Source organism: Schistocerca nitens, chromosome 4 (genome assembly GCF_023898315.1).
Source record: "Schistocerca nitens isolate TAMUIC-IGC-003100 chromosome 4, iqSchNite1.1, whole genome shotgun sequence".
Classification (NCBI taxonomy): Eukaryota; Metazoa; Arthropoda; class Insecta; order Orthoptera; family Acrididae; genus Schistocerca; species Schistocerca nitens.
The window spans coordinates 969,119,728-969,143,217 of NC_064617.1; the positions used below are offsets into that span (position 1 = coordinate 969,119,728).

General features: G+C 40.3%; 1 protein-coding gene across 3 annotated transcripts in view; it reads right to left on the minus strand.

Annotated features, from left to right (window-relative positions):
- The window catches only part of LOC126253658 (histidine--tRNA ligase, cytoplasmic), a 74,195-nt gene that overhangs the window by 15,619 nt on the left and 35,086 nt on the right, over positions 1-23,490 (minus strand). For all 3 annotated transcript variants that reach the window (XM_049955173.1, XM_049955172.1, XM_049955171.1), the window contains 4 exons: positions 20,964-21,185; positions 20,452-20,658; positions 20,069-20,363; positions 10,781-11,067 (listed from right to left, as the gene is read on the minus strand). In XM_049955173.1, coding sequence (XP_049811130.1) covers positions 10,781-11,067; positions 20,069-20,363; positions 20,452-20,658; positions 20,964-21,185 — 1,011 coding nt within the window. The remainder of the gene's footprint in view (positions 1-10,780; positions 11,068-20,068; positions 20,364-20,451; positions 20,659-20,963; positions 21,186-23,490) is intronic.

Genomic DNA, 23,490 nt, shown 5'->3' on the forward strand with positions numbered 1-23,490 from the left:
ACGTTTCTCATATTAGGTGCATTGTGCTGCCACCTACTGCCAAGTACTCCATATCAGCAACCTCAGTAGTCATTAAACATCGTGAGAGAGCAGAATGGGGCACTCTGTGGAGCTTCCAGACTTCGAATGGGATCAGTTGACTGGGTGTCACTTGTGTCATACGTCTGTACGCGAGATTTCCACACTCCTAAACATCCCTAGGTCCACTGTTTCGGATGTGACAGTGAAGTGGAAACGTTAAGGGATACATACAGCACAAAAGCGTACAGGCCGAACTCGTCTCTTGACTGACAAGAGACTGCCAACAGTTGAAGAGGATTGTAATGTGTAATAGGCAGACATCTATCCAGACCATTGCACAGGAATTTCAAACTGCATCAGGATCCACTGTAAGTAGTATGACAGTTAAGCGGGAGTTGCGAAATCTAGGATTTCATGGTCGAGCGGCTGCTCATAATCCACACATCATGCCGGTAGATGCCAAACGATACCTCGCTTGGGGTAAGGAGCATAAACATTGGATGGTTGAACAGTGGAAAAACATCATGTGGAGTGACGAATCACGCTACACAATGTATTGATCCAATGGCAGGGTGTAGGTATGGCGAATGCCCAGCCAGCGTGTGTAGTGCCATCAGTAAAATTCGGAGGCGGTGGTGTTATGATGTGGTCATGTTTTTCATGGAGGGGGCTGCACCCCTCGTTTTACATGGCGCTATCACAGCACAGGCCTACATTGATGTTTTAACCACCTTATTGCTTCCCACTGTTTAAGAGCAATTCGAGGATGGTGACTGCATCTTTCAACATGATCGAGCACCTGTTCATAATGCACGATCTGCGGTGGAGTAGTTACACGACTGTAACATCCCTGTAATGGACTGGCCTGCACAGAGTCCTGATCTGAATCCTATAGAACACCTTTGGGATGTTTTGTAATGCCGACTTAGTGCCAGGCCTCACCGACCGGCATCGATACCTTTCCTCAGTGCAGAACTCCGTGAAGAATGGGCTCCCATTCCCTAAGAAACCTTCCAGCACCAGATTGAACGTATGCCCATGAGAGTGGAAGCTGTCATCAAGGCTAAGGGTGGGCTAACACCATATTGAATTCCAGCATTACCAACGGAGGGTGCCAGAAACTTGTAGTCATTTTCAGTCTGGTGTCCGGACACTTTTGATCTCATGGTGTAAATATATTTTCCAAAGTGAATGGTACACTTACAAATACTACAAGATCCTTTGGAAAAAAGTGGGGTCTAAACCCCACGAGTATGTACTGGATATACGACACTGTGGTAAGACCCATGATAATTTACAGGGCTACAGTGTGGTGGAACCAAAAAGAATAGAAGGTGGTTGCTAAAGAGCTTGGCAAGTCGCAGAGACTGGCCTGCTTAATCATAACAGAATTAGCAGTACACCCACCAATGGCATAGAAATCACACCGGACCTGCCCCAATTACACTTGTGGATTAAAACAGAGGCAGCGGCATAGGCATGCAGGCTGAAAACTGGAAACAACTGGGTACCTTTAAGACATGCTAAACCAAACAACAATGTAGGGAATGTGCTAAATTAACTTCCAGCTGCTTCAATAAGCCTTTCCATGTAACAACTGGAGTAGGAAGCAGTGGAAGAATGAAGCACAACAACATGCAGGACGCCGTCTGGTTTATATACGAAGACAGTAATTTGTTCTCGAAAGAACAGTTGCTGTTGATGATCGTGCAGCTTTTCACTGGAATAAATGATGACTAACTGACAACATCAGCTGCCGACAGGTGTTGTTGTTATACCTCGATGTGGACAGCTGAAAATGTGTGTGCCCCGACCAGGACTCGAACCCGGGATTTCCTGCTTACATGGCAGACGCTCTATCCATCTGAGCCACCAAGGACACAGATGAATAGCGCGACTGCAGGGACTTATCCCTTGGACGCCTCCCGTGAGACTCACATTCCCAAATGTCCACAATTCTACATATGTAAAGTACCTTATAGACATTTGCCCATCCACTCATTACTCGCACACGTTTTGGCGATTCCCCTAAGAGTTTGGGCAACCTGTGCGCATTCGCACAGACGAAGGTAAATGGCTGGGTAGCCTTTTAACTATATATATGAAGACAGTAATGCCTTTTGTTGACTTTGAAAAGGCATTTGACTCCGTTAGCCACGTAGCTGTCCTCCAAGCTTTGAGTGAACAAGGAGTGGGAGTAGCATACATTGAAGTGCTCAGGAAAATCTACGAGAATTCTTCAGCTTATGTTAACATCGGCGAATCAACTCAAGAATTCCGCATCATGAGGGGTGTCAAGCAAGGCGATCCCATCTCCCCAAAACTGTTCTCTGCTGTATTGGAAATGGCTATGTCAAAGCTGAGCTGGGAAGGTAAGGGAATTAGAATTAATGGAAGAAGGCTTGCCAACTTGAGATTTGCTGATGATATTGCCTTACTGGCCAAAGACTTCGCAGAGCTCCAAAACTTAGTTACAGATCTTGCATCGGAATGTCAGCTGGTTGGCTTGAACATGAACCTTTCCAAAACAAAAGTAATAACCAACAAATGGGTCCCAGCTGGAGATGTGAAAGTCAAGGACAGTCTACTAGAAGAGGTCAGTGAATATGTCTACCTTGGCCAGATTATAAATATGAAGGGAGACATAAGGCCAGAAATCTATCGACGCATCGAGCTTGGCTGGCAAGCATTTGGGAAGAATTCAAAAGTATTCAGATCAAAAATGCCAGTAAATCTGAAGAAAGCAGTATTTGATCAATGCATTCTTCCTGTGATGACGTATGGCTGCGAGACATGGACACTGAACTCATTCACAAAAGGGAAACTTAGGACATCACAGAGAGCCATGGAGAGATCAATGCTGGGCTATACAAGAAAGGACAGGAAAAGGGCAGATGACATCCGGTCTGTGACGAAGGTTAAGGACATCTTAGAGACAGTAGGTTCCTCGAAATGGCAGTGGGCTGGCCACGTCGCAAGAAGAAAAGACAACAGATGGACGAAGCTAGTACTGGAGTGGAGTCCGAGAGAGCACCGGAGGCCTAGAGGAAGACCACCAGACAGATGGGACAAAGACATCAAGAAGATTGCTGGTAACACCTGGCAGAGAACTGCCCAAGACCGTCCCACTTGGAGAAGACTTCTGAAAGCCTACCTGAATCCACGACTCTAAGAGGCCACATCATCTAATGATTGAATTGGCTGATGATGATGAGTAACTGTTCTGTCTATAAGGTAATTTACATATGTAGAATTGTGGACATTTGGGAATGTGAGTCCCACGGGAAGCGTGCAAGGGATAAGTCCCTGCAGTCGCGCTATTCATCTGTGTCCTCGGTGACTTAGATGGATAGAGCGTCTGCCATGTAAGCAGGAGGTCCCGGGTTCGAGTCCCGGTTGGGGCACACATTTTCAGCTGTCCACATCAAGGTATAACAACACCTGTCGGCAGCAGTCTGGTTTATTGTCAGGTCGAAAACCGATGAAAATGCTGGGGCCAGAGTATACAGCTACAGCCAGGACTAGAGAACACATCCTCTCCACTGTATTGCAGTTGGAAATATCTGCTGCCAGACTATTTGTGGGGAAGAATCTGCATACGTGCTACAAGGATTGTGACATGTCCATTCATTCAGACGGCCGAGCATGTCTGAAATCTTTAGCAGCCCCTACAAGCAGAACAAAGATTGTTGTCGAATGCCATGAAGCCCTTGTGAGGCTAGGAGAAAGCAACATGGTAAATCAGCTGTGGGTCCCTGGTCACTCAGGAATCAGTGGTAATGAACAAGCTGATAGGCTGGCCAGGACATTTGCAACAACTCCATTTGTTGGCTCAGAGCCTGTTATCATCACTAAGGGGATGGTCAAATCAAGACTACAAAACTGGACTAGAAGGCAGCATGTAGAATACGGGACTATGATTCAAAAACAAAAACATGGCAAGCTAATTATGCCAAAGCCATGTTTTAAGAGAACGTACGTAAACCTGGGCTTGAAGAGGATACAGACTAAACTCATGGTAGGACTGATGATGGCCCATGGGAACTTTTTTTAAACACCTACACATGATGGCTATAGAGAAAGAAGCCCCAAAGTGTAGGCTGCGTGGTAAGGGTGATGCAACCTCACCACACCTAATCTCCCAATGCGAAGTGTTGGAGGTCGAAACATGCAGAGCATTTGGCTCATCAAGTTCTGAAAAAATTGTGTGTAACAAAGAATTAGTAAAGGGCCTCGTCAAACCCTATTTTGGTGCAAGCAATACCGGTCTAGGACCAATGTTGTTTTTACCTCTCTGTTCATATCAAATAAAGCTACACTCACTTCACCAATACCAGAAACAGAAATGTAAACACTTCAGGAGTAAAGGAGACCATTCACTGAAAAGCAAAAGTATTGAATCATCGACAGGTGCACGCATGCGCGCGCAACACCCCCCCCCCCCGCCCCCCTCACACACACACACACACACACACACACACACACACACACACACACACACACACAGAGAGAGAGAGAGAGAGAGAGAGAGAGAGAGAGAGAGAGAGAGAGAGCAGAAAACTTGCTATAGTCTGCTCAGAATTACTTTAGGATTGACAATTATCATGGGAGCAGTAGCAGGGGAGCCCATGTGGGAGGCATGGTTTGCACTCTGCCAATCCCACAATAACTGTAGCCGCAGCAAACACACACGGTTGCCAGACCTTCAACACACCACCACAACACTTCCCACTTGCACTGTGATTTAGTCTCAGGCAGCATGCTGTCCTGTGTGTTCACAGCTGCTCTGTAGTTTTGTTATAATTTTTACTGTTGCATGAGTTAGCATTTAACTAGTTGTCACTGTTATTTGTTGTGTGGTACTGAACAATGTCAGAAGGAAGTTTGCAGAAAGTTATGACTGGTGAAGTTCGGCATTGTTCCCTTGGCCAGGGGACTGCTGTACAAAGTCAATCAAGACAAATGGTTTGCGTGTTACATGCCAACTTTGAGACTGACACACTTAATGATGGTCCACTCTTCTCCATTAAAAATGTAATTGACAGAACTGTTGCAGTTTTGAAGACAAACAAAAAAACATTATTGTGAAGATTGGCAAGGAAATGTTTGAGAAATAAAAAGAAGCTGGAAAACATCAAAACTTGGAGCTCTGAGGAAAAATGTTGCATAGAGGAGTGAAATACCAAGATAGATTTGTTTGCGGAGGATGTGGTTCCTCATCATGTTTAAGATTATTAACACAGAAAGGAACATTAACACTAAATATGTTACTGGTCAGTCTTAAGCAACCAGGCCTCTTTCAAGGAAGTCAAACATTTGAGTCACAGTTTTGCATGGCCCAGGATTTCAAATGGACATCTCTGTGGGTCTGTGGTGTCGATGGGAAGACAGGGTATAGTTGCAATGCAATGATTTTTAAGGAAGATCAGTGGCTTTAATACCAGTGGAACAGAGTCGCTTGATGAAACTTGGATCTATTCTGGCCATGTTCTCAAGTAGGAACAGACACACAACACAACAAAATAAAGATGGCAATGCCTTCCAGCAAGAGGAGAGCATTGGGGCGGAAGGGAGTGAGGAGGGGGGGGGGGGTGTTTGGCGGCGGCGGACTACCACTTCACCATGCAGGCATTTTGCAAGGTTCTCTCTCAACCAGTCATTGGTCTTTAAGGCAAAGGAGACAGGAGGTGATCACAAAAAAATGACCTGTTGTATATTTACAGGGTGGTTCGTAGAATCATTAATTCAAAATCTGGGAAAAGCATAATCTCTTGTTCAAGATAAGTCATCTTGCCATTCAGTTGTTCTTCACAAGACACCCACCTTGACAAAGCGAAAGGGGAAAATTGTTGGTTTGGTTAAGCTTTGAAACATTGATATAAGTGATAACTTTAGAAATGTGGAGCTTATGGAACTAATATCTCTCCATAAATCATAGTTCCAAATATACAATCTCTCCATAAATCATAGTTCCAAATATACAAAGTCTATGAACTGGAAAAAACGTATAAGACTACAATTGCTATCTTACCACTGCCATTTCAATCCGGTAGAGTTAACACGGGCCAGATTAATGGTTATATTCCCAGTAGTAATAATAATAATAGTAATAATAATAATAATAATAATAATAAATTTACACATTTGACTGGAGTACCATTATCACAACAGAAACTGGAATATACATGGATTCAGCGGCATTTTGAAATGGACAGTTTACAATGCTAAGTGCCAACATAACAAAATTATATTTTCTTAAGTTCTGAGATTTTGATAACAAGACGTTACCAGTATCTAAGTCCAAATTAAGTTCATATCAGGTATTCAGCAAATATCACTGTTTACAATACAATAGCAATACTGAAGTACTGGTCTGTATTACTTTGGTCTTTCCCTCAATACCAGTAGCCCCATTTAAGATACATTTTGTCATTGTGTTAAACATGCATAAATCTCCTCTATAATTTAACCCTAGATAAAAAAAAAAAATCTTGTCACAAAGCAGCAGCAAGACACACACACAACTGCACATGATGAGAAGGAAAGACTCCCATGCGGTAAGTCTCCCAGACACGCGATTCTGGCTGACTTCCCGAAATCTACCCCTTTTCCTAGACCTCTCCAGGCCTTTTCCTTCACCTCTCTTCCTTTTCCTCCAAACCTCTTGCCTGATGAAGGAGCCACTGAGTTCGAAAGCTTGCCTAATTACAACCTCCTTTTATGTGTGTGTTTGCCACCATTTGGCGAATAGATTTTTTATCTATCCAATTAAATTATCTTCTGCTCTGTTAGAAATAAGAATAATGATCAGGAAACTTAATAACAGGCTAATTACAGACCTACAGGCAAGTGTTTAGTACTTGACACACTAGCGGATCATTGAGCATAATATTTAACTAACAGTATCTCCTGTTAGGAAACTCTGACAGATTCAGTTTGCAGCAGATGGAAATGTGAAGTATTCTTAAGATTTCTTTCACTTAACAGTTGCATACCAATGGGGGGGGGGGTGTCAGTAACTGACCCCAACGAAGTTTTTAGGCTAAAACTCCTGTCGTGTTCAGTAGGTTATTTAATAAATACATGACATTTATTGTAATTATAGTTGCTACAATCGACAATAAGAACAGCTTTTGGTTTACACTCATTGTTGAGTTATAGCGATTGTTATAACTGAAGGTATAGCAGGTCAACAATCACCACTCGCAGTCAACCGGTAAACAGTGTGGTGAGTGGAAGGTAATATCTTTGTGGCATTTGACAGATTGTACAAGAAGATGAAATTGACAATGACGAAATTAGAAATTTGCTTGAGAGTTCAGACAATGAATTTAGTGGTGAACTATCCGAAGGCTCAAGCAGTGAAACTGAAGATGTAGTCACGGAAATTCCAGATCAAGTAGTTTCTGACAGCAGCGAGTTGGATGAAAGTGAACTGGGAAAGTATTGATTTTAATTACTTTTTGCAGATATTTTGGAGTATATTAGGTTGTGTGACTCAGTAGAGTGCTTAGTTTGCTAGTGTTCGGTTCTGTTTTCATATTTTAATATTCAACCAACAAGAAGACGACCCAGGCCGAAAGCACAAATTGATCAACTTGAAAAAGACATGGTGGCCCCGTCAAGTATGATATGGAAGAGAAGCCCTTATGTAAATCAGAGGAGGTGGTCTGTTGCTAACGTAATGAGAACCCCGAAAGGAACTAAGCCAGGGATAAAACCTGATACACCAGGTAAAACTTTTCTCGTGTACTTCGATGATAACATCCTGGATAACATCTTCATGTGTACCAATCAAAAGCTTGGAAATCTTAGGGAATCATCTGAAGATATTTTCATACAAAATTCGAAATCATTTGAAAGGGAAGGAATTGTGTCAGCAATTGTAATTCTATTGAACTGTGGAGTCCATAGACAGAACAAGGACAGTTTAAGTGAAATATTTAGTAAAGAAAACTTTCCGATGTTCCGAGCTTCATTTTTGGAGCATAGACTGAGACTCTTACTGAAGTGCTTGTGTTTTGATGATGCTCTAACTTGAGCACCTAGAAAACAGAGCGACAAATTTGCTCCTATCAGGGATATATGGAACATGATAGTAAATTTCCTGATTTTTATAATCCTAGTGAGTCAGTCACAGTGGATGAAGAACTTGTGACCTTCCATGGCTATATATTCAAACAAAACCAGGAAAATATGGAATAGAGGTGAACCTGTTATGTGATTCAGATACGAAATACTGCTTCGCTGCGGATCCCTACACTGGAAAGCACGCTAATGAGAAGAACCATAACAGTGGCCCTGAAATAGTTAGAAGATTGATTGAAATGTCTAACTTGAAACAATCTGGAAGAAATGTTACCATGGACAGAAAGTTCACTACTGTTCCACTCGCATCTGATCTTTTGAAAGAGAAAATAACTACAGTTGGTACTACTCTAAGTGACAAACGCGATGTTCCTATAGAACATCGTCCTGTTTCTCAAAAAAAAAAAAAAAAAAAAAAACCCTACACCAGGAACAATCCAATTTGCCCTTAGTGATGATGCCACTTTAGTCAGAGTGGATACATTCGATAAGTGTGTAAGAACGTACAGCTGCTGTCGAGCAACGCGTCGCTGGCCAATGGCGGTGTTTTTCAACTTGATTGACATTGCAGCATACAACTCCTATGTTGTATTTCAAGATACACACAAGGAATGGACAAAGAATTACCCAACAAAGAGTTCTGGAAGAAAGAAGTACCTGAAAGATCTTGCTCATGAACTTTTGTGACCTCAACATAAAAAGACGCACTCAACATGCACTACAGCGTTATCAACTTTTGGGTATGATTGTAATCAAAATCAAGGTGATGTGAGCAGAGGAAACAACGTTCCGGAGCCGCAATGGAAAGTAACACGTGCAGTTGTGCATAATCTGCCAAAGAAAGGAAGCTGTTACTTATGCACCAGAAGGAACGACCGTAAGCACATGAAGACTTGCACTTCTTGCAGGAAGTATATCTGCCCTGTACACACCAAGAAAGTAGTAGTAGTTCGTATTGTAAAGTGTTCTGAATGTGAATCTGAATAATCCTTGTAATTGTGAAATTAATACAAATAAACGTAAAAAAACTTTATTTTTTACTAAAAATGTCCCAGAAACCCTTTCCCAGTAATAATAATCGACATTTTAATCTTCCAATCTGCCAAAATTGTAGAAACACATAAGTAATGTGATTTATCCTAGTTAGAGAATGTGTGATGGTTGGGGGGTCAGTCGCTGACCCCCCCCCCCCCCCCCATTGGCGTTGGCCAGTGCAACATACAGCATGGGTATGCAACTGTTAATGTGTTCACCCAACTTCAATAACGAAAAAGTTGCCCTACATGTCAAAAATTTGGCAATGTCATCAGAAAGTGCATTTTTGTAACGTGTACATATAATCTTAATAACTTTGTTGCCACAAATAAAACTAAAATGGAAACATAGTGAAGGTCCTCCACAAGACATTGATGTTGGTTCCATTCTTACACAGAGTCAGTGGCTGTGAGTTTGAGTCAGTTGAATGAAATGTAAAATTGCACTAAGTCCCTACTAGATGTGGCAACTCTGCTCCACACCTCCATTTGCTCCTGTTGAACTGACAGAACTGAGTAGACTTTAGCTTCCACAGTAATCCTGTTTTTGAGTTACAATGTGTGTGTGTGTGTGTGTGTGTGTGTGTGTGTGTGTGTGTGGGCGCGCGCGCGCGCGCGCGCGCGCGTCTCGAGGGGGGTCACACGCACCACATTCGTGCACTAGCGCGCACAACACACAACACACACACACATACCCCCCCCCCCCCCCCCTCTCTCTCTCTCTCTCTCTCTCTCTCTCTCTCTCTCTCTCTCTCTCTCTCTCTCTCTGTGTGTGTGTGTGTGTGTGTGTGTGTGTGTGTGTGTGTGTGTGTGTGTGTGCGTGTGCCCCTACATAGCACTGTCTGCACACACAATGCCAGTGCGTGGTGGAGAGAGACGGGCGGGAGGCAGGGAAGGTGATGTATTAGGAGTGGCCAACTAGTGGCTCGGAAGGAGGCACCCAGATTGCTGACTAGGAATGTTGGGAGGGAAGAGTGGCAGCTGCACAGGCTGGGCATGTGCTGCACAAGTGTCAGAGCCAGTGGTGAGCAGCAAGTGGTGCACGCAGAAGGTAGCACGGGGAAGTAAATTGGGACGGATTGACAGGACGGAAGAAGGGGAGACTGCTGGGTGCAAGGTGTGGGGACAGAGGATTATCAGAGATTGAGGCCAGGATGATTACGGGAGCGGAAGATGTATTGTAAGGACAACTCCCAGACGAGTAGTTCAGAGAAGCTGTTGGGGGAGGGAAGGATCCAGGTAGCTCTGGTTGTGAAGCAGCCATTAAAATTGAGCACGTTTTGCTCAAACATATTTTGTATTACCAGCTGGTCAACTTTGTTCTTGGCAACAGTCTGGCGGTAGCCATTCATCCTGCTGGACAGCTGGTTGGTAGGAACTGCTGGATGGGTGGATCCAGGAAAGGACCTGGGGAACGATTGTGGGGTCAAGCTGGAGCTAAGGAATTCCTGGAAGTTGACCACAGGTTGGTTAAATGGGAGGAATCAGGAGGGTGGGGCGGGGGGCAGGCTGGATGTCAGATTTTTACATAAAACACAGTACATCTCTATTATTAAAATTATGCAACCAGGAAACAGTAGATTATCATAATGAATAAGTCAAGTTCCACTTCCTTTAGTAGAAATGAATGTTCTGACCTTAATGTTTGCATCCCATAACTCCCTACAGAGACTCATCCGTGCCTCCAGCAAGTTCTTCTGTGCAGAAGCCACATAAACTTCCACTTCAGTTGTACGCATCTTTGAATTATTTGCTGCCAATTGTGCTTCCATGACAGAAAATATCCGCTCTACTCCTATGCTGACACCAACACATGGCACATTTTTGTGCCTAGAATCAAACATTGCCACAAGGTTGTCATATCTACCACCACCTGCAATACTGCCAACTCCACTACTTTCATTTGCGTTGGCTTTGTTTTCACCTACAACAAGACAAAATCACTATGAGCACTTAAGTAATAATTACTTTAAAATAAGCCTATTTGTGCATTATATCTAACTTGCAACAATGGTTCATTTGTATATCAATTAATGAACTAAATTAACTTGCTTTCTATTTTTTACATGATTTGTTGGGATCAAAACAACAAAAATAACTTTTCTCTTGAGAAACAGTCCCTAAGAATATAACCAAAAAGCTTGTCATCCCCACCCACCAATACAATCTTCTAAGAAGGACATTTTTGAATCATGTCAAACACATTTATGTTCACACTACTACACCCTAAGGATATGTAACTCATTGTTTTGGGATGTTCTTTGTCATTTCATCCAATCTCCCAATGATGCACGCTAAATCAAATAATTACAGTGGTATGATTAGATTAGATTTACTTTCATTCCAATTGATCCGTAGTGAGGAGGTCCTCCAGGATGTGGAACATGTCAGAAAAACAACAATACATGACACATAGTTACAACTAAAACAAATAAGCTAATGTACCATTCCACAGGTCCCAAGTGGAATGATCTTCATTTTTTAATGAACACTATATGGAAGTCATTTTACAAATACTAAGGCACCGAATTTAAAATAAAAAAGTTTTTTATTTATTTATAAGGTAATAAACATGTAAAACAACTACTATAATACTTATTTACAATGAACACATTACTGCACTGAAATGGTGCAGAAGTTAGATTGTACTTACTTACACACACACACACACACACACACACACACACACACACAGATTTACAATGAACACATTACTGCACTGAAATTGCGCAGCACAAATCAGTTGGTTTTACTGAGAAATTCATCAATGGAGTAGAAGGAGTTGGCCACCAATAAAGCCTTTAGGCTTCTCTTAAACTGAATTTCATTGGTTGTTAAGCTTTTTATGGCTTCTGGCAAGTTATTGAAAATGTGTGTTCCTGAATAATGCACACCTTTTTGTACAAGACTAAGTGACTTTAAATCCTTGTGAAGATTATTCTTATTTCTAGTAATAATTCCATGAATTGAGCTGTTGGTTTGAAAAAGTGATATATTTTTAATGACGAATTTCATTAAGGAATAAATATATTGGGAAGCAGTAGTTAGTATCCCTAGTTCCCTAAACAGGCTTCTGCAGGATGTTCTTGAGTTCACACCACATATAACTCTTACTGCACATTTTTGTGCCCGGAAAACTTTAGCTTGGCTGATGAATTACCCCAAAAAATAATCCCATATGGCATTATGGAATGAAAGTAAGCATAGTATGCCAGCTTTTTCATTTTTATATCCCCTATGTCTGACAAAATTCGCATTGCAAACAGAGATTTGTTAAGACGCTTCAGCAGTTCTGTGGTGTGCTCCTCCCAGTTGAATTTATTATCAAGCTGTAATCCCAAGAATTTAACACTGTCCACTTCTTCTATCTTCTTGTCATCGTATGTTAGACATATACTCTTGGGACACCCCTTACAAGTTCTGAACTGCATGTAGTGTGTTTTTTCAAAGTTTAGTGACAAAGAATTGGCTAGGAACCAGTGATTAATGCCCACAAATATTTTATTGGCTGATCTTTCTAAGACTACACTTGATTTGCTGTTTATTGCAATGTTTGTATCATCGACAAACAAAACAAACTTGGCATCTGGTAATGTTACTGATGAAAGGTCATTGATATACACAAGAAAAAGTAAGGGCCCCAAAATGGAACCTTGTGGGACCCCACATGTAATTAGTTCCCAGTTGGATGATGCCTGATAGCTTGATACATGTCTCTTTCCTAATAACACCCTTTGTTTCCTGCCAGAGATATAAGATTTGAACCATTTTGCAGCATTTCCTGTTATACTATAATATTTTAGTTTACTTAAAAGGATATTGTGATTTACACAGTCAAATGCCTTTGACAGATCACAAAATATACCAGTTGCCTGCAATTTTTTGTCTAATGAATTAAGCACCTTTAAGAGTACATTGATAGGGATCACTTTCGTACGAGTTTAAGAGGAATACCTCCTATTGGCTAGGAAAAGCAGACCTTCAATTACCCCCAAATTACAGATGGTAAATGGCATCAAACATGAACAAGAACTGTGGATGTATCATCATCATCATCATCATCATCATTAATGTTGTTATTTAAACGGATGTCCTACTCAACCATGATATTATTGCACTTGGTCATTATAGTAAACACACACTGTCATTACAGTAAACAAGTAGTGGTGACTGAGGAAAACCTGTCACACTGTCAATGCTTTCAAGTCAGTTGCACATATACTATTGTTATATCCTGCAACTAGGGTGTGTGCACCAAGTGTGGTGTCACTGCATGTGCGTGTTTGCAGCAGCTGCCAACTGCAACAGCGTAGGCCGGCTGCTGGAGGCACGTGCATGGCGAGGTTTCCACTGCACTATCTTCTGGCAACTCACACACATGTATACGTGGAGCAGTGCTAACTTGCCCTTCTTGTGTGTCGTTCCATGTGCATTTCACATCAGTGTACAGTGCCTTGTTCCGTGGGGATTCACGGGAATCTGTTTTCAGTTGTAGTTGATTGCTTCATGAACAGTGCCATATTCAGGTTACTTTAGCCTGGTCTCAAATAGTTACAGCAACCACCAACTCCGTTTAGGCACTGACTCACTGTAAGTAAATAGTAATACCATCACGTCCAGCCGCAATAATATCGTAGTCATTAATAACTAAGAGGTTACCATTTCCTCCATTCTCACAACGTCTGACAAAGGGAATTAATGCAATGTAGTGGATGGTGTTGAGCTTCCATATTTGGTGGAATTACCATACTGCAGACAGAAAAAAAAAAAAAAAAAAAACACATAAAGACCACAATGCACTTTCTGCACAAAGGAATGATTGCATATGTTTACAGAAGGGACAGTAAAATAATAACAGGTGCAAGACTGGAAGAGGTTTAAATGCAAAAGGACACCAACTGCTAAAAATTTTCAATTTTTTTCTTTCTATGGAGTTTCTTAACAGTACAGGGTGTTTATAAATGAATATTGGGGTTTTAATGCTTTATATTAAACTTACAGTTTTACCAAGAACCTCATAAATGTTCAATGTGAGCACCATTTGTCACACGGCACACATCAAGTCTATAGCAGAGGTCTTCCTAAATGTTGATAAGTGTGTCTTCAGTGACTGTAGCAACAGCTGCTTCAATCCGGTTTCTTAATTCAGGGAGGTCTGCTGGTAGCGAAGGCACATACACATGATCCTTGATGAAGCCCCAAAGGAAAAAAATCACATGGCGTTAGGTCGGGTGAATGTGGAGGCCATGCAAAGCAAGCACTGTCATTGGGCCCCTTGCAGCCTATCCAGCACTTGGGTACAGTGTATTTCAACCAATTGCGTACTTCGCTATGCCAGTGAGGTGGCACGCCATCTTGCTGGAAAATGAAGTTCCATGGCTCATCTTCTTCCAACAGAGGGAAGAGCCATTGCTCTAGTGTATCAAACTAAGAAGTGCCAGTTACAGTAGGTTCACCAAAAAAAGGCCCATAAACTTTCCGCTGGGATACGGCACAAAAAGCAGTCACTTTAGGGAAATCTCATTGCATTTGTACCACCTCGTGAGGATTTTCGGAGCCCCAGATGTGCACATTGTGAGTGCTAACAAGGTGAAAGGTCGATTCATCACTGAAGACAACATGATCCAGAAAATATTCATCATCATGAAACAAAATTTTGTTTGCGAAGTTGGCACATAATCCATGGTCTGCCGGCTTTAGAGCCTGATGTAACTGTAAATGGTAAGGACGTAGTTGTAGGCGTTTTCTTAAAACTTTCCAAACAGTCGACACGGGAACTTGTAATTCACAACTAGCCTTCCGGACTTATTTCTTTGGCCTACAAGTGAACGACACTCTCACTCGCTCAACAGTCTCTTCACTAACTGTTGGTCATCCTGTGCTCTTCCCTTTACAAAGGCAGCCGGTACCTTCAAACTGATGATACCATCTACGAATGTTGTTATCACTTGGAGGATCACAACCTAACTTCAGCCAGAACACACGTTGCATAGTAACTACAGATTCGGTCTTTGCAAACTGCAAAACACAAAACCCTTTCTGTTCACTAGTCACCATTTTCACTACTACCGCCGTCTAGCGGATTGCAAAAACATTGTGCGCAGCGCATGCACACTAGTGCCAAACACAACTGTTTCAGTTGCTCTTTCATTTGACATATCATTTATAACTGTAAGTTTAGTTTAGTAAATATTATAAAGCGTTAAAACCCTGATATTCATTTACAAACACCCTGTATTTTGTTCAAATCTTAAGACTTCTGAATTACATTTAAATTTACAGCTGGTAACTTGGAATATGAAACCAGCATTGCTGAATCCTCGGATCTACATCTCATTTCTTTTATCTCAAGTTCATTTATAATTCTTCTCTGGATTGTTTCTTTTTCTAATTCTTCCAAACCACAGGTTCCCATATTTTTATATTTGCAGTTTGCAACCCTGTTATTCCAATGTCAAACAGTTAAATGTTGGTATTAATCCGTCAGTGCCCATTTGCATTCTTTGTATCTCATGTACCTGCAACGCTTTAAGAAAACCACTGGAAATTCAAGGCCAGATTTGTGCATTTGATCCAGATAATGGTCTTTCCACAGACCAATGCATTGATCTAGATCGTAGCTAACAAAAGTCTGAACCATGAATGACATACTTGCGAACACGAAAAGCATTTATTCTGTGGGAAACAGCATCTGTCACTGATTGCTAAAATAAAAAAAGATGGTTTCAAGCACAGGACTATGGCAGAGTTAATTTCCAGCAACCCATATTTGTACTAGGTAAATGTGATTGTTTTCATATAAATAAGACTTGAAATCATATTATTGTACATTCCTTTTTTTTTTTTTTTTTTTTTTTTTTTTTTTTTTTTTTTTTTTTTTTTTTTTTTTTTTTTTTTACAAGACAGGCCACATTGTAGAACCAGGTGATCAAGCCATTTATTCAAGTGGGGACAGGGAGCTGGCGGGGGACCTACAAAATAATGTACAAGCATCAAACAAAGGTAAGAAAATGGATAAAACAGCAAACAGTAAACCTTTTTTTGGAGGGAAGAATCTGTTTGCACAGGATATGCTGCTAAAAATTCCTGGGTGGAACACATATAATGAAAGGAGTAAAAGTAACTACTCATTGTTTAGATATTGAGCAGTCGGCAGATGTATAATACGACTGAAAATATTTCTCAACTTTCAAACAATTCGAAGCAAGACGGAGGAATGACCATTCTATTGGGAAAATATCTTTAATAATTGTTCAATAAAGTGTGCAGCTCTCTGCAACACACATTTAGAACAAGCTCCAAACGAGTTGCTGTAGACTGTTAACAAGAAACTATTGTTTTTTAAGCACAAGTTGAACGTTTTCCCACGGTGAACTCCTAATCTTCTCTGTAATATTTTATAGCCATCTAATTGTGCTAGAAGAGTGTAATATTTTTCTTGCAACTGCAAGAAACAAAAATGCAATGTGAAGTAAGAAATGTGTTCATATGAAGAGGATACAGGCTGTAAAACTGATCCGGCTATCCTGATACGGTTTCCAAGGTTTTCACAAATGATTCTAGGTGGTTCCTACTAACAGGACATTGCTTAAACCTTTGTCTTCCCTCACACCTTATTAAGACTTGCAAATGAAGTAAGTTCTTATACTGTAGGTTAAATTATGATCCTTTTAATTTTTATTTTTATTTTTATTTATGTCTTCTGCAGTTTCATGTTTTATTAACCTGTTTTGATTTCTTTCAATAAGTTAAATATATATTATGCCCTAAATAAAAGTAGAATTATCCCAAGAGATGGAACACAGATTGCATGCAAAATAATGGGAACACTTACATCCCAAAACACAGCAGCTTTCTGAGGCAAGAACACTCAGATTTCTGTACTATTCCAGTCATTTGTTTTTGGAATGAAGGAAGTCTGAAACTTCTTGGCCAATTAAGACTGTGTGCTGTACCAGAAATATAATCTGCGATATTTCCTTTTACAGGCAACACTGTTACCGATAGGCACATCCTGGCACAACTTGTGACCCGACCACACTGGCTCAATTCTGCCAGTATCCCCTCCTCCTCTCCATTCAGTCATCAGACTTCAATATTATCAAGCATATGTTGCCTGAGAACAGAGAATTTTCAATTCATTGTGTAATGAATGGCCGGCCGGTGTGGCCGAGCGGTTCTAGGCGCTTCAGTCTGGAACTGCGCGACCGCTACGGTCGCAGGTTCGAATCCTGCCTCAGGCATGGACGTGTGTGATGTCCTTAGGTTAGTTAGGTTTAAGTAGTTCTAAGTTCTAGGGGACTTATGACCTCAGAAGTTAAGTCCCATAGTGTTCAGAGCCATTTTTGTAATGAATGGCAGAAAATTCTTGGAAATAACCCACAGACTGTATCCATCCATACTAAATCATGTTTTTTTGTTGTTGTCTTAAGTCCAAAGACTTTTTTGATGCAACTCTCCATGCTACTCTATCCTGTGCAAGCCTCTTCATCTCAGAGTAGCTACTGCGACCTAGATCCTTCTGTAGCTGCTTACTGTATTCATCTCTTTGTCTCCCTCTACTTTACCCCCCATGCTTCCCTCTAGCACTAAATTGGTGGTCCCTTGATGTCTCGGAATGTGTCCTACCAACTTATCCCTTTTTCTAGTCCGGTTGTACCACTAATTTCTCTTCTCCTCAATTCTTTTCAGTACCTCCCCATTAGTTACTTGATCAACTTATTTATCTTCAGCATTCTTCTGTAGCACTACATCTCGAAAGCTTCTATTCTCTTCTTGTCTAAACTGTTTATTGTCCATGTTCCACTTCCATACGTGGCTACACTCGATACAAATACTTTCAGAAAGGACTTCCTGACAAACAAATCTATACTCAATGTGAACAAATTTCTCTTCTTCAGAAAAGCTTTTCTTGATATTGCCAGTCTACACTTTATATCCTCCGTACTTCGACCAACATGCTATTTTGCTTCCCAAATAGCAAATCTCATCTACTACTGTAAGTATCTCATTTACTAATCTAATTCCCTCAGCATTACCTGATTTAATTTGACTACATTCTATTATCATCATTTTGCTTCTGTTGATGTTCATCTTGTATCCTGCTTTCAAGACTGTCCATTCTGTTGAGCTGCTCTTCCAAGTCCTTTGCTGTCTCTGACAGAATTATAATGTCATCGGCGAACCTCAACATTTTTATTTCTTCTCCATGGACTTTAATACCTACTCCGAATTTTTCTTTTGTTTCCTTTACTGTTTGCTCAATGTACAGGCTGAATAACATTTGGAATAAGCTACAAACCTGTCTCATTCCCTTCTCATCCCCTGCTTCCCTTTGAGCCCCTTAAGTCTTACAAATGCTGTCTGGTTTCTGTAGAAGTAAAGCCTTTCGCTCCCTGTATTTTACTCCTGCCACCTTTACAATTTGAAAGGAAGTATTCCAGCTTTCTCTAGGTCTACAAAGGCTATAAACATAGATTAGCATTTCCTCAACCTATCTTCTATGAGAAGTCACAGGGTCAGTTTTGCCTCGCGTGTTCCTACATTTCTAAGGAATCCAAACCGATCTTCCGCGAGGTTGGCTACTACCAGTTTTTCCATTTTTCTGTAAAGGATTTGAGTTAGGATTTTGCAACTGTGACTTATTAAGCTGATAGTTCAGAAATTTTCACACCTGCTTTCTTTCGAATTGGAATTATTATATTCTTCTTGAAGTCTGTGGCTAATTCGACTGTCTCATATATCTTGCTCATCAGATGGACGAGTTTTGTCATGGCTGGCTCTCTCAAGGCTACCAGTATCTCTAACGGAATGTTGTCTACTCCTGGGGCCTTGTTTCAATTCAAGTCTTTCAGTGGTTTGATAATACTGCCCCTCAAGTATATCTCCATTGTAAGGGACCTCTATATTATCCTTCCACCTTTCTGTTTTCCCTTCTTTGCTTAGGACTTGTTTTCCATCTGACCTCTTGGTATTCATACAGGCAGTTCTCTTTTCTCCAAAGGTCTCTCTAATTTTCCTGTAAGTAGTATATCTTACCAGTAGTGATGTATGCTTCTACATCCTTACATTTGTCCTCTAGTCATTCCTACTTAGCCATTTTGCATTTCCTGTCCATCTTATTTTTTAGACATTTGCATTCCATTTTGCCAGCATCATTTATAGCATTTTTATATTTTCTCCTTTCATTGATTAAATTCAATATCTCATGTGCTTACCAAGAATTTCTACTAGCTCTCGACGTTTTACCTACTTGATCCCCTGCTGCCTTCACTATTTCATCTCACAAAGCCACCCATTCTTCTTCTACTGTATACCTTTCCCCTGTTTTAGTCAATCATTCCCTAATACTCTCTCTGAAACCCTCTACAATGTCTGGTTCTTTCAGTTTATCCAGGTCCCATCTCCTTAAATTCCTACCTTTTTGCAGCTTCCTCAGTTTTAATCTGCAGTTCATAACCAATAAACTGTGGTCAGAGTCCGCATTTGCCCCTGGAAATGTCTAATATTTTAAAATTGGGTTCCGAAATCTCTGTCTTACCATAATACAATCAATCTGAAATCTTCTGGTGTCTCCAGGTCTCTTCCATGTATAAAGCTTTCTTTCTTAAACCAAGTGTTAGCTATGATCAAATTATGCTCTGTGCAAAATTATATCACACGACTTCCTCTTTCAGTCCTTCCACCAGTCCATATTCACCTACTACTTTTCCTTCTCTTCCAATTATCAAATTCCAGTTTCCCACGACTATAAAATTTTTTGTCTCCCTTCGCTAACTTGAATAATTTCGTTCGTTCTCATGTTCCCATTATGTTTTGGTAAGCAGGTTTATACTTAACATCACTTCTTTTGTTACTAACACTACAGAACTCTTCTGAAAACATGTAAATAACAATGCACTGCATAAATGTGAGGACACACTTACCTAATAAGATAGCCTCGTAGATAATTCCAGTGTAGTAATCAAGCCCACGAGCTAAGCTAAGATCAAACCTAATTTTATCAGAAACCCCATACAAGTTTGAATAGTGCAAAAATAGCTTGATAGCTTCAAGGCCTTCACAGGCATCTTTCGATTTCTTTAATGATATATCTGACAGTAGTTTCTCAGCCAATTCCTGTCCACCACTGAGCCGCACATATTGTCCAATTCGATCTGCCACATCCTCTGGAAGACCTTTTTCTGAAACCATTTCATGATGCACTTCTTCCCAGGATAGCTAAATTTTAAAAGAGAAAACATATATGAAACACAATGAATAATTTAACTAAATGGCACATGCCATGAAAAAGAGTGTCAATACCTACTTTGTCAAGCTTATCTACAGCAGAACATATGGACCGAAATTTATCTGCAGGCACCCCACAAACTTCAAAGATACCATCAAGAAGTTGTCGGTGATTGACTTTCACAATAAAATCTCCAATGTTCAAACTGTTCAGTATCTCATATACAACACGAACACATTCAACATCAGGAATCATATGGTCATATTGGCCTGCGATGTCAAAATCCTTTAAAAAATATTATCAAATGTAATAAATTTTTGTTTGAAAAGGCAAGTAAAATTAACTATTATAAAACTATCAAATAATGAAATGAGATGCAGGAGACCAAAGTCAATCTAATGATCCTTTACAATATGACAAAAATGATTTATTATTTCATGATTTATTATTTTTGTAGTAATAATAATTATAATTATAATAACAATACACATCATACAAGGAAACACTGAAAACAAGCAAGTGCAGATTGGCGATAATTTTACTGACAAGACAGACAATGTACTATGCTCAACATCTATAACCAAACTTACACACTGATAGAATTCCCTGTATCGACCTCTTGTCATAGCTGGGTTATCTCTGCGATAAACTTTGGCAATGTGGTAACGTTTTATGTTGCTTATTTTGTTCATTGCCAAATAACGAGCAAATGGGACAGTGAGATCATATCTCAAAGAAAGTATTTCCCCTCCTTGATCAGCTAAATCATATATCAATTTTGAATCTTCACCGTATTTCCCAGTAAGCACTTCCTGCAATAAATATTAATAAAATAGCAAGTGCAAAACAGAAAAATTTACGTTAAAAATACAAGCGACACATGCCACAAAGGACTAGCCATTACGATAAATATGGATTAATACATGATAAGTAGTAGCTTGCAGAGATTTTCTCAATGTACATAGATCTATGTTAAAATCAGTAATGACAGCATAAAGAAGAATAGTAAAGCATCACACAACCTTTACAACATAGTACTAAGAAAATGTGTACAACTATTTGTATTTCAAAGTGAGAAACAGAAAGGAGAGAGAGAGAGAAAAAAAAATGAGCAAGAGATTTTTCTTTGATGTGAGGTCTTTAACAGGGCGCACTCAGCTTTGTGAAACCAACTAAGGAGCTACTTGTGTGAGAAGTATTGGCTCTAAGGTCCAAAAAGCTTACCACATACCCCCTACAGGTTGAATCAGAATGGTCGCAAGAAAGGTTCAGATTTTAACATCCCTAAAGATCTAGCTAGATCTAGGTAGAACAGTTATTGAAAGAAGGGTTATGATGCAGCACAAATCTTGAAAACTCTGATTTAAATAGTTCTCACAGTTACAGGCTTCTACCTCCATGGCTTCTAACCATCAATGAACAAGCTAGCTGCTGCAATGTGCAAGAAATCCCTTATGGGAAACTATCTTGATAGCAGAATAAACATATTTATTTTGTTTCTGATTTGATTAGATTTATTATTTATTACTTGGCTGAACTTAAACACATTGGAAAAAATAAATTAAACATTTCAATAACTACTAAAAACTTAAACCAAATGAACAATATTTTGTCCACTGCATTTTTTAAATCACAAACACAGGTCACTGTAGGCCAAGCATCCTAACGGTTCAGTGGTGAGAGCATGGACATCTTGTAGCAGACCCCTTAGAGGATGTATCAGGGAAAACCAGAGCTAGGTGGGTTATTGACTGCCCTTCAGCTCCACATTGGAGGCATTCTGAAGCTCCCCACTGAGTCAGATCTTCTTCCTTTCTTTCTTTCTTTTTTTTTTTTGTGCGACTTAACTGAGTCAGTTCCTTGTTGCAGGTACAATGGTTTGTGCAACTCCTGTCGTTGCACCTCTGTCTTCTGGAAAGACTTTCTAGTACCTCCATAGTTCGATTTGGCATGAGGAGCAAGTTTGTGACAGTCTGGTCTTGTCAAAGTGATGTCCAGTGATCACTGCTGTTGAAGTCATTGAGCTGGTTGGTGACTGCTACAGGTAGATGTCTTTATTTCACTCTCAGTTGTTACAGTTTAAGGAAATCTGAATCAACATGAATGGGAAGGGATGGGCTGCATATTACATTTTTCCAAGTGATTTGTTTGGATACATTCCCATTACTCATACAATCTGCTACTAGAATATAACCAATAAAGGTTGTCAGCCATGAGTGCACGGAAGATAACACAACATCACTACCCTATCAACAGAAAACTCACTGATGGACATCCCTCAATAAGGGATACAGTAGAACTTTCCTGACACTGTTCAGTCACTGGAGAAGCTCCTGATGTAGACCTCCAAACAACAGGGTTCAAACATGGGAGTTTGTGAAGGCAAAGAAAGAAGTCTAACAACTTAGCAGGATTTATTTGAATTGACAATGTCCACAAAGATTTGCAGGCAACATTACAGCCTTGTTGCTACCTGATTATTTTCTTTTCTTTTTCTTTTGCAACTCTGTTGACTAGGCAGTGGTAAGAAACTTTGTTTTTTTCCGCTCTTGAGACTACAATGGGGTTTAAACACCACAAAAAGATCCCACTTTCCATCAATAATTGCCTCTTCTTCAGCTACAGAAATGGACACCGCCTTGGGCTGTCACGCCCCCCCCCCCCCCCCCCCAGCTCTCTCTCTCTCTCTCTCTCTCTCTCTCTCTCTCTCTCTCTCTCTCTCTCTCTGTGTGTGTGTGTGTGTGTGTGTGTGTGTGTGTGTGTGTGTGTGTGAGAGAGAGAGAGAGAGAGAGAGAGAGAGAGAGAGAGCAGATATAAGCAATCTAAATGTACTGGATTTTGCTCAATAAAGTGAAGGAGTCCTCTGAAGAATACATAGTAAACCAGACAAGAAACAATGCCCTTATGTCATTTGTTTTTGGAGCAGTAAGAAACTTAACTTTTAATAGAATGACTTCTCTACATACATGCTTCTGGGAAAATCAGCTGAAAAAGCACAGGAATCCCTACTTAGACCAATCTTTGTATACCTCTTGGAAGCTGTCACTATAACCATTGAAAATACCATATAATATGCACTAGAAGGTAAAATTTTAAACATTTTGGTGCACCTGTAAT